The following is a 12,555-nucleotide window of genomic DNA, read 5'->3' as shown; positions in this document are numbered from 1 at the left end:
GCAACCCGCCCCCTGCCCCGGCCAGAAGTCATCTGTCAGCGATGAAAGCTGCTCGCTGTTATGGAAGTGAACAGAAACACAAGAGAATGTCATATGTTTAAAACTATCACTTAGAAGTGAGCTAAAAGACATCTCTGTAATGATTTACTTATCCCCAAGAAATGAAAGTTATTATCAATAAACACACCATTTTGAGAAATGATTTAACAAAACCTCATCAAATCCCAACTTCTATGCATTGGAGGAGAAAATGTTAGTTTCTGTTGGGAAATTCAAGCAAGTGATACTGGCCCCACCAACAGCTGTTCCAGTGCCCTTGTCACCAGCGAGATACATAAAAGGAGCGTCTGGAGATGAAGCTGCTCTAATCTCTCTGAGACCCGCCAGCCTGTCCCCCGGCTCCAGACGGCACCTGGAGTGAGGAGACTAAGGCCTGCGAATGGACACGTGGACTTCAGGATGCAGCGTCAGAGACCGTGAACCTGGGGCCTGCACCGCGCTTGCTACCTTTCTTGTTAGTGGCACTTCGATGGGGACAGGAACCAGCTCTGCCAGGAGACACCCATAGAACGCAACAGTGAACATGACAGGGTCGCTATTAGGAAACACCAGTGCCACCTACGAGAGTACAAAGGAAAACCGTGAAATCCACTGGTGAATAATTCAGTCATCTGAATGCCTGCTGCTGAGACAGAAAACGTTACTTTGAGTGCTAACCCTTGGTCCTTAAGTGTCTGCAGCCATGTAACTTCTAATACACAGTCTTTAGCTTACGGTCTTTACCTCGCATGCGACAAAATAATGTTAAACTCCTGGGGCTAGAGGCAAGCGCAGCTGGGTCTGCCCATGGGTTCTAGGTCCAGCTCCGTCCACTCTGACCATCTGGGCAGCAGCGACTCAGGGAAGGACGCGATGGACCATCACCCACCATCAAGTAGCCCAGGTGAAAAACAACTGGACATGAGGAGGGAACCAGGAATCAAAGTCTATCAAAAGGTCTTCCAAAAGAAAAAATCCTGACACCAACGTTTTACTTGGACAGACCTTCGCTCAAGACCAAAACATTAACAGAGGAGGGTGGTGGGCAGAGAACTCAGCAAGACCCCTACAGCTGCCCTCTCAGAGTCTCCAGGGGGGGCCCACTTCCTGCTCCCACCTGGTCATCATGCTGCCACTGTTTAAATTACATATTCTATTACATTTACCTTACATTTTTATTTTTATGAAAAAGTTTTAAAACACAGAATCAAAATGACGAAAAGTACTAACGAAAAGCAACACCCATATCACCCTTCCCCACTCCCCAAGACAGCCACTTTTAACATGTTTTCTATCCTCTTTTTGCCAACTGCTCTTATCTTTTTCGATACTATGCTCACACTGCTGTGTCTTACGTGTGAAGGTATTTGGACATGTGTTTTATTTCCTGTTACTGTAGACAAACACTGAGCCCTCTTCATTCCCCATCTTTCTCTTCTCCCATCATCCCAATTTCCATTTCTTATAATGTCTGGTTAAGTTAAAAGCTATTTATGGGATGAGGTTTTTCTAAGTCCCAAATATTGTAATAATAGTGTGCTCGAAACCTACATGATAAGTCAGAATAGTATTTGAGGGGACCGTTAACACAGGGCCTTCGAGGGCTTTGGATAATTAATAACCCTGTACTTCATAAGACAAAATTTAAGCTGTATCTGTATCAAAATTCTGTACTTGAGGACTGGAAATCAAGTTTCTAATAAGTTTGTTGAAAACGGCAAAGATCTCTTTTGAAAGTTGGTGTTAATAGCATTTGTCCCACGATTAAGAACTGTGACCTTTAGCCTAGAGACTGGATGTCTGGTAGAACATACATGTCCTTAGAGAATCTGTTATAAAGGTTGTGTTTGTTCACTTATATGAAGTATATTATCACAGGAGGATGAACTTGCCATTCATTTCCAATCACTAAATCAATCGCTAACTGTGATTTCATCAATCCTTTATAATTAACCCAATTACGTGGATTCACTTGCAAGTCAACGAAGTATCTGGAAGTGCTTGTCCTTGCAAGAACTTTCTTCAAGAGAAAGAAATTTGTGATTCTTAGAATCATTCATTTTAAAGCACAACATAAGTCAGGGGTTCCAACAGGTTTGTTCTAAAGCGCCAGGTATCATAAGGAATCATTCCTGTACTGCTTACGTTTCTACAGCCAAGCGTGCCCCTTCTCTCTGGTGGTGACAGCCACTGCCTCTTTCACCGGCTTCCCTTCCTCTGTGTGCACCGGCCACCTTGCTCGGAAATGCCCCGCTGGGTGTGTCAAACCTGTCAATAGTATTTCTAAATAGCCAACCAGTCAGGTAAGCTCCTGGGTTTCACCAGCTGCTGACCAGCCTGCCCACCTGGGGCCTCGCCCTTCTGGTCCTGTCCGGCTGCTCCTCGCCCGCAGCTCGCAGTCACCCTGGGCCACCCTGGTGGCTCTCCTGTTTGGACCACTCACTCGTATGCGGGAGCGCTCCCTCTGTGAGCTTCCCAAGAAAGAGTCCAGTCTTCTGAGTCCTGCCTGTCTGAGAATGGTGCCCCACCCTCACATCCGTCGACTGCCCAGGAAGACCGTACTCCCTCTGGGCTTCCGAAGCACAGCTGTCTCCCCCAGTGCCACACTGAGAAACTGAGGCCCCCTGGGGTTGCTGGCCTCTGTGCACAGCCCACTTTCCCCAGGAGGCCGCGAGGTTCCTGCACCCTGCCCTACGTAGCACTGGGGTAAGCGCCTCGGTGGGGGTCCCCGCACCGCCTGCCGGTCCTTCGCGCCCCCCCCCGCCCCCCTCTCCGGGGTATAGTCTTGCATCATCATTAGCATTAAAAACTTTCTACTCTCTGTTCCCCCTTCTCTTTCTGGAAGTCCTATTAGTCAGATGTCGGCCTTCTTGATCAAGTCTAATCTGCACCGTTTTTCCTTCCTACTTTCCATCTCGGTCTCCCCCACTAGCATCTTCTTGTTGATTTATGGAGCAATATCTTCACCTCAGATCTCCAGGGATATTAAGACTAATTAAAAAAAAAAAACAACTGTTTTCCGTATCTAGCTTTCCTCCAAGTAGGTCTGCTTCCTCTTCCTCCCTCCCTCCCCCCACTTTCCCCTTTTCTTTTTTTCCCCATTTTTTGCCCTTTGGTTGTGCTCTTTCACATTGAAGTTTCGTGGTCCATAAATGTCCTTGGCTACTGGTCCACATTAAAGACTGAGGCACTCGAGAGCAGTCTGAAACCCCACACCATCCTGTCAACCTACAGCTTCCCTGCTGGGTGACCTGACCTCAGGCAACCTTTCTCACTGGGGATTTCACGGCTGAGTATGCTGGCTTTCACCATGCTGGACCTCCCGCTACACCAGGGTTCCCCAAGTCTGGCTCAGTTTGCCTAGAGCAGTGCTGTGTAGCAGAACTTCCCACAATGGTGGAATCATTTTTTCTCCGAGCTATCAAATATGGTAGTTAGTTGTCAGCCACACGCAGTGACTGAACCCTGGAAATGGGGCTCGTGCAACTAAGGAACTAAAACTCTAATTTCATTTAATTTGGGTTAATTTAAACAGCCCCCTGTGGCTATTGCCAACCATGCTGGGCAGTGCAGGACGAGGAACTGAGCCCCAAGCCTCCTCTGAGTTCTGTTCTGGCCACATGGAAGAGGGAAGGAGATGAATATAAAACACACAGAGTTTCAAAGTAAGGTCAACGTTTCTTCACAAAACTTAAGCTTTGGAAATGTAGCACTGATTAATATCTGACATTAATATTTTTATTAAAATCAACACATATGAAGTCAAAGAGAAAAGAGGTTTAAGAATCAGGAAAGGGGCAGTAAGGGAGAATAAAAGGAACGATCATTTTACCTACATCAACACAAACTTTTTCCACATTTAATATTTTTTCATTGCTGACTTAAATCCCTTGTATTAATGCTGTAAATCTGAACAACTGAGAGCACACTGATGTCAATGAAACAGATTTTTAGTCTCCATTCTCACTCACTCCAACAAAGGTGCATTTGGTTACTTACTCTGTCTCCGGGTTTAAGTAGTGGTTCATTCTTACTAGTCAGTTTATTAAGTAGAGTATAAGCTAGTTTTAAACTCCGACTCCAAAGTTTGCCTAAAATAAAATAAAAATACTAAGCAATGTAAAATTTAAGAAACTAATAATTAACATTTTAATGTAGCAATCATAACATCCCATTAACATCCCATTATTACTCTATTGCTGAAAATTCAGGTAGTTTCCAATTGATAATTATTTTGCACAATGCTGCAATGAAGTTTTCTCTTAAAAACAACTTACAGATTTATTTTTCTTAACAGAAAAGTAAAACAGCATTTTATTATAGAAAATTTAGAATGTAGAAAAGCCAGCTGAAAAAAGCATTCTGTTATATATGTATACACACAGACACACACACACATACACATGCATAATTTTTAAGAAATGGGATCATACTTCACCCTTTTTTCAATCAACATTGCACTGTGAATGCGCTTTCATGTCTTTGAATGTGTCTCAATTATATCCCTTATAAGAGTGGCATATAAGTCATTTAACCTTTACAACAACAATTCATGAGGTGGGTCCATCTTCATCTCTGCTTCCACTCAAGAGGAGACAGTCAGGGAGATGTTAGGGAACCTGGCAGAGCCACGGGTGGCTGGAGGGGAGCGTCTGGACCCCTCCTGAAAGTGCCCAGCCCTGTGGGTGCTTCCCTGAGGAACGCGGCACATGATACACGGGACAGTGAAGGGCAGGGGGAGAGGGGGAGGAAGACAGAAACGCCTGAGTCCACCCCAAACCGGAAGCAGCCCTCCCACTCACCCTGCGCGGTGCAGCAAAGCAGGAAGACAGAGCCGTCCTTCACCCTCCCCACCCCTTGGCAACCTCGCGGCAACCACACGCCCTTTGCTGTAAATAGTCTAAACTCGGGCACAACGTTGTGAGATAAGTGAACTGTGGGGCCTGAGAAATAAATGAGAAAAATAGTCAACTCAAAACACCGCTGCCTTTGCCTAAATAGAAAGGTCAACTCAAGCTGTTAATAACTGTAACTGTAACACATAAAGATTTCCAAACTGAATCCAGATATTTATAAAAAGAAAAACGCATCATGACCTCTCTGCAACCATGCAAAGAGGTTTAACAGAAAATCAACATAATTTGCCACATTAACAGAATAAAGGTGAAAAAAACTAAAATAATTTACCATTCAGGATTTTAAAAATCCTTCTTAAATTTGGGATGAAAGGAAACTTCCTTAATGTGATTGTTAAAAGTCATCTTTAAAAATTCCACAGGTGGTATCATAACTAATGGTCAGATATTGAAAGCTTTCCCTCAGAGAGCAGGAGTAAGTCAAGGACAGCTGCCTTTTACTGAAAGTCTCAGCCAATGCGACTGGGGTGAAAGCGGCAGAGAAGGTAAAACGATAAGAAACAAAACTGTCATTATTTGCAGAAGACGTGACTGCACATATCATGAATCCTATAACTGAAATCAGCAAGGCTATCAGATATAACAGCAATATGCAAATAGCATTTAGTATCTATGTGCCATCAATAAACAGCAAATAAAAATTTTAATGATACTATTTATAATAAGATTTAAATAAACATGCCAAATATCTAAGAAAATGTGTTACAAAAAATATGCAAAGTCTCCCCCCAGAAACTTATAAAACAGTACTGAGGTTGAAAAAGATTTGAATGAACGGAGGAACCTATTATGTCCATTTGCTAGAAGGCACCGTAATGCAAACGTGCTAATTCTCCTCAAACTGCTCAAGGCAACGATAACGAAAACCTCAACAGGTGTGTTTGTGGCACCTGACACAAACTGACACTGAAATACCAGGGCGAGAGAAGCCAAGACATTCTGGAAGAAGGAGACAAGACAGGAAGACTTTCTCAATGGACGTCAAGTCTATTATAAAGCGACAGCAATTCAGAGAGTGTGGCTGGGACTTCCTGCGGTCCAGTGGTTAAGACTTCGCCTTCCAATGCAGGGGGTGTGGGTTCGATCCCTGGTTGGGGAGCTAAGATCCCACATGCCTCAAGGCCAAAAAACCAAAACATAAAACAGAAGCAACACTGTAACAAATTCAATAAAGACTTTAAAAACTGTCCACAACAAAAAAATCTTTAAAAAAAAAAAAGGGCTTCCCTGGTGGTGCAGTGGTTGAGAGTCCACCTGCCGATGCAGGGCACACGGGTTCGTGCCCCAGTCCGGGAAGATCCCACATGCCGCGGAGCAGCTGGGCCCGTGAGCCGTGGCCACTGAGCCTGTGCATCCGGAGCCTGTGCTCCGCGGCGGCAGAGGCCACAACAGTGAGAGGCCCGCGTACCGCAAAAAAAAAAAAAAAAAAAAAAAAAAGAGCGTGCTATTGGCGTAAGGGTAGAATATAAATCAACGTGATAAAACAAAAAACCCCAAACAGACCCACCCCCGTGTGGACAACTCCACTGACAACACAGGTAGCACCAAGGGGACAAGAACGGGACAACTGCCATCTTTCCTGAAGAACTGACGCGGAGGCCAGGCCCACACCACACACACAAACTAAACTCCCTCCGGGTGGGCGGCAAGTCTAAACGCGGGTGGGAGAACAGCAGAGCTAGAGCCCAGGAGGGGAGGAGGGAAGCCTGCTGCAGGGCCGTGAGCGGCCAGGGCACACAGTAAGCCGCCAACAAGGACTGGCATCCAGAACACACAAAACGCCCACAAATAACCCTGTATAAAAATGTGCAAAAGATTCAACAACACTTCACAAAAGAGAAAACCCAAATGATCAAAAACAGGAAAAGATCTCAACCTACTTAGTCATCAGGAAAAGGCAAATTAGCACCACAACGACTGTCACCATATTCTCACCAGATTAGCCAAAATTAATAAGCCTGCCAATGACAGGGAGAAGGTGGGACTCATACACTGATCAGGTAAGTGCAAACTGGAAAAGTCTGGAATTATCTGATAAATGTAAAGATGTCATAATCCCAGAACTAGCTAGCACCTCCTCTCCTAAGTACATACCCTACAAAAATGCACGCTTACACACCAGGTAGCACATACCGGAATGTTCCCGGTAGCACTGTCTGTAACAATTAAAACTGGAAATGACCCAAAAGTCCATCAACAGTATAATGGAGACATACATTCTGAAATATTCAATATTCATTCCTCAACAGAAATGAATGAGCTACAACTATACACAATGATACGGATGAATCTTAAAAGCATAAAGGTCGGAGACTCTGCTTCCACACAGGAAGGAGCAGTGGTGGCAGACCAGCACTCGCACCCAAAATGACTTAAGACTGGATAAAATGCAAAACCATCTGTCGGAAGCAGCAAAGACAACTAGAGGAGTTAAGACCCCTGGGGAAACCCTTGGGAGGTGAGCTGACCTTCGGCAGCTGTTCTTACAAAAGCGGGGGGGCAGGGCTTAGCGTCTGGCACCCACAGGAGACGAACATCTCACGGCCTTGCGCCCCTCGGAGTGCTGCTGCTGGGGCGCGGAGACTGGGGCTTCAAGAGGGGTCTGCTGAATCTCAGGGCCATGCACAGCGGGTGGAAACCTCTGAAAGGCCAGGCAGAGCCCCCAAGTCGCCACATAAGACAAAACCCGTGGTTGGGGACCCCCCCACAAGAGGAAAGGGTCACACAGACCACACCAGTTTTATAAAATGTGAATAAAGGAAAACAGAAAATCTCCAAACTGAAGTATATATATAAAAAGGATGCCATGGGACTTCCCTGGTGGTCCAGTGGTTAAGAATCAGTTTTGCAATGCAGGGGACGTGGGTTCAACCCCTGGTTGGGGAAGTAAGATCCCACATGCCGCAGGGCAACTAAGCCCGTGCGCCACAACTACTGAGCCTGCATGCCACAACTAGAGAGCCCAGGTGCCACAACTAGAAAGAAGCCTGTGGGCTGCAACGAAGAGCCCATGCACCACAATGAAAGATCCCGCATGCTGCAGCTAAGACCCGACACAGCCAAAATTAATCAATTATCAAATTTTTAAAAAAGAACGCAAAATATGAAAAAGGCACGTGGGACTCAGAAAAGGTATTAATATAAATGTAATCAGACTCCCAGGAGGATAGGAGAGAGAAATGGGGAAGAAGCACTATATCAAGAAATTATGGTTATAATTTTCCAAAAACTGATGAAAGATACCATTCCATTGATCTACGAAGCCCTGTGGACCCCAAGCAGGAAACTTTCAAAGAACATAACAGCTAAATATGTACATCACAGTAAGACAGATGCAAGCCAAAGCCAAAAAGCCATCACAGGGAAAAAGACACATCCTCATCCAGAGAGGAGCGATAATCTGGCATCTCACTCCTCAACAGATATCACAGAAGTCTTCAGAGTGCTGACAGATGCCTGTCCGCCTTCACAAAGGAAGATGCGGGCAGTCCCACAGCCAGCAGGAGAGGTTACAGTGGGAAACGTGGAGTGGCAGGAAGGAACATTCCGCAAAGGAAAGAAAAAACAGCACGACTCCTGACTTAAAAAGCAAGAATAGTGAGTGGTGTCTTACGGGTGTAGTGGATACAGACTTAAAACGCAAGACAAGGAGAGAAGGACCACAGGCTGGGGTCTTCAGGAAGCACTGAGGCAGAGCGAGGCACAAGAAGGGCTCCCGGGAAGTGCGGGACAGTGAATGCGGGTGATGCCGTCCGGCCGCAGTCCCTGCAGGCTCCCTCACAAGGGAAGTCTGTGCTGAATGGAACACAGGCCTGGTCCCAATGCCTCGTGTAACCCGCACCCGGAAGCTGAATTCCAGGTGGAGGCTGTCAGCAAAGCACACTCATGAGTGCGCAGCGAGCTCCTTTCTTAAAGAATTACAGGGTTTCCCTGGTGGCACAGTGGTTGAGAGTCCGCCTGCCGATGCAGGGGACATGGGTTCGTGCCCCGGTCTGGGAAGATCCCACATGCCGCGGAGCGGCTGGGCCCATGAGCCGTGGCCGCTGAGCCTGCACGTCCGGAGCCTGTGCTCCGCAACGGGAGAGGCCACAACAGTGAGAGGCCCGCGTACCGCAGAACAAAAACAAAAACAAACAAACAAAAAAGAATTACAGAGCCATCTCTCTAACGAGCACAGGTGCGAAGACCCCAAACAGAATACTGGCAACTACAATCCAGGCGTTTATTGAAAAGATATCTTGGCCAAGTGGGATTTAATCCAGGAATGCAAGGGCTGCTTTACATTTGAAAATTAATCAATGTAATTCATCAAATTAGTGGAGGAGGGCAGAGAAACTGTATGGTCAGCTCGATGAAGCAGAAAAAGCCAACCCATGGTGCGAAACTTTCAGCAAACTAGAAACAGAACTTCATTATGACAAAGAATTTCTACCATAAAACAAGCAAAAAAGCTACAGTAAACAGAGTACTTCAAGACCAATTGCTTTCCACCTAAGACAGAGAAGGATTCACACTGCACTGGCGGTTCCAGCCTGTGCAGTGAGACAAGAACAGAAACCGAAGGTGTGAGAACTAGAAAGGCCAAGACAACACCGTCATTGCTCACAGGGGCTCAACTTGTGCACAGGATGTCCAAGACTACTCATTAATAGACCAAAAAGAATTAATATGTCACTTTCACAAGATCACTAGATACAAAGTCACCATTTAAAAGATCAATTGCATTTCTATTTACAAGCAACAATTGAGTAGAAAAAAATTTAATCATTCCATTACAATAGGAATAAATCTAACGAAAGAAGCTCAAGACTCCTGGACTCAAAAGTGTAAAACGTCACTGAGAGAAACTAAAGTAGGCCTTCAAAGGTGGGATATTCCAGGATCCCATAAATGCAACGACACCGATTCGCCTCAAGCTGGACAATGGGTTCAGTGCACTGCCAATCAATACCCCAGAAGGATTTTTTTCTGGAAATGGACAAGCTGATTCTAAAGTTTACTTGGAGGGCTTCCCTGGTTGGTGCAGTGGTTAAGAATCCTCCTGCCAATGCAGGGAACACGGGTTCGAGCCCTGGTCCGGGAAGACCCCACATGCCACGGAGCAACAAAGCCTGTGCACCAAAATTACTGAGTCTGCGCTCTAGAGCCCGCGAGCCACAACTACTGAGCCCGTGTGCCACAACTACTGAAGCCCACGCACCTAGAGCCCGTGCTCCACAACAAGAGAAGCCACCGCAGTGAGAAGCCTGCGCATTGCAACAAAGAGTAGCTGAGTAGCCCCCGCTCACCGCAACTAGAGAAAGCCCGCCTGCAGCAATGAAGACCCAACGCAGCCAAAAATAAATAAATAAATAAATAAGTTTACTTGGAAATGTAAAGGGCCAAGAATAGTCAAGGAGGGCTTCCCTGGTGACGCAGTGGTTGAGAGTCCGCCTACCAATGCAGGGGACACGGGTTCGTGCCCCGGTCCGGGAAGATCCCACATGCCACAAAGTGGCTGGGCCCATGAGCCATGGCCGCTGAACCTGCGCATCCGGAGCCTGTGCTCCTCAACGGGAGAGACCACGACAGTGAGAGGTCCGCGTACCGCAAAAAAAAAAAAAAAAAAAAGAATAGTCAAGGAAATCTTGAGGCGCAATCGCACAGCTGGAGGACTGACATCCAACACAGACTCGTAAAGCTCCAGCAACTCAGCAAGCGCGGATGGTGAAGAGGACAGACCCACAAGTACAGTTTTCACCTGACGGATGACAAAGCCATATCTGGGGGAAGGGCTGCTTCTCAACAAATGATAGTGGGTCAATTCCATTCATAGGAGAGAAAATGAGTCCAAGTTCACACCATACACAAAACTAAACTGTAGATGGATCATAACAACAAGTGTGAAAAGTAGAACGAGTCTTCAGAAGAAGACTCGGAGGAGGAGAATGCGTTTGTGACCTTAGGTCTGGCAAAGACTTCCTACACAGAAGAGAAAGCACAAACAACGGAGAAAACAGATAAATCAGACTACATTAACCTGAGCCTAGGTTAAGGTTTCTTATTCCTCTAAAGCCACAATTAGAAGTGTTAAAAGGCAGTGCAAAGGGTGGAAGAAGATATTTGCAAAACATGTACTGGACAAAAGGTGTGTATCTGAAACATAAAAAGCATTAGCAAGCGAACAGAAAAATGAGCCAAAGATCTGGGTACTTCATAGAAGGAGGTGTTCAAGCTGCCAGTAAGCACATTAGAAGCACCCTCGGCACCAGGCACTGGACACCACGATGCTCCCTCAAGGAAGGCGAACGGGGACAGACAGTATCCAGTGCTGGGACTCCTCCCCCAGGGCTGGGGGCTGTGGAAACAGCTCGCCAGCTCGTCCTGAAGCTGACGTGCGAGTCCTACGCCTACAGCAGCACGAACCCCTACACGTCCACCTCAGACCCACAGAGAACGTTCACAACAGCCTGACACGCAGCAGCCCCGGAGCGGACACAACCCAGACGCCCACCTGCCGCTGAGCTCAGACGTTGCATTCTCACAATGAGATACCATCCATCAACGAGCATGAACTGACCATGCAGCACACAGCACAGGGATGAACCTCAGACAACGCTGAGCAAGACGCAGCCCAGAGCACCTCGGACTGGCTCACACCCAGCGGTCAGCAGGGCGCTGGCCTCGGCTGTGGGGGACGCCGGCCTGGGGGCCAGAAGTGCCTCGGGGCTGAGTGCTCCGTGAAAACATGTCCGGCCAAATGCACGCGATTCGTGTTACATAAACACGTAGAATGGAACCAAAAGATGCCAAACACGAAAAACACATACTGCTTGACGCCACTTGTCCAAAGTTCAAAATGAGACAAAACTAAACTCCACTGTTCAGAAATGCACACACAGATGTGAACTCTCGAAACCACCAGGCAGGAAGTGGTCCCCCGGTGGGGGAAGGGCAGTGGCCCGGGAGGGGCCCCCGGGGGGATGCGAGGTTCTGTTTCCCTGCCAGCTGTGTCAGCTTGTCAGGAATCTGTTCTCTCATGGTCCTCAAGCTGCACGTCTGTGTTGTACGACATGTAATATTTCACAGCTAGCCAGCGCCCAGCTGCTTTCTGTTGACACTTGCCATAGGTGAGGGTGTAGACGGCCTTCCCCGTGGTATCCAGGGCGGTCAGGCACGGGGCTTTGGGCTGCGTGGTGCCCCACTGCTGCAAGGTGGCCAGCAGTGACGGCGGCCAGGTGCTGCCCACGGCCAGCAGCTCCCCCTTCAGCACCGCCGTCTGGCCGCCCTCAGGCTTCGGCTGACCTGGATCTGGTTGCTGCACTACAAGCAAAACCGAGTGTGAAAAGCAGCATTTCACAGAAGCAGGCACGTACTCTACCGTTAGGCATTCACATTTTATACTTTTCTTCCTTAAAAATACCAATTATAAGAAGGCTATTAGATTTCCCCATCATTGTAACAGTCACAGACCAACTGAGCAAGGATGGAAAGAGAGCTAGTCATGGATCAAGATGAATCCTGGCTACTGTAACCCCAGGATTACAACGACCCCCAGGCTTTCACCCAGAAGGCACCTGTGAAGCAGGTGTCCCCACTTATAAAGGATGAGAGTAGAATA

At 47.0% G+C, this 12,555-nt stretch overlaps 1 protein-coding gene across 24 annotated transcripts in view; it reads right to left on the bottom strand.

Moving 5' to 3' along the window:
• Positions 1 to 12,555, bottom strand: part of DIP2A (disco interacting protein 2 homolog A) — a 95,368-nt gene that overhangs the window by 40,077 nt on the left and 42,736 nt on the right. For 23 of the 24 annotated variants that reach the window (XR_004480546.2, XR_004480545.2, XR_004480544.2 and 20 more), the window contains 3 exons: positions 12,060 to 12,257; positions 4,039 to 4,130; positions 508 to 618 (listed from right to left, as the gene is read on the bottom strand). Coding sequence is in view for 18 of the 24 variants with exons in the window: in XM_033418547.2 (XP_033274438.2) it covers positions 508 to 618; positions 4,039 to 4,130; positions 12,060 to 12,257 (401 nt within the window). In the remaining 6 variants the exon portion in view is untranslated. The remainder of the gene's footprint in view (positions 1 to 507; positions 619 to 4,038; positions 4,131 to 12,059; positions 12,258 to 12,555) is intronic. The other variant, XM_049710260.1, reaches the window with a different exon arrangement.

This window comes from Orcinus orca, chromosome 5 (assembly GCF_937001465.1).
Source record: "Orcinus orca chromosome 5, mOrcOrc1.1, whole genome shotgun sequence".
Classification (NCBI taxonomy): domain Eukaryota; kingdom Metazoa; phylum Chordata; class Mammalia; order Artiodactyla; family Delphinidae; genus Orcinus; species Orcinus orca.
This window is presented reverse-complemented; position numbering and strand designations above follow the sequence as displayed.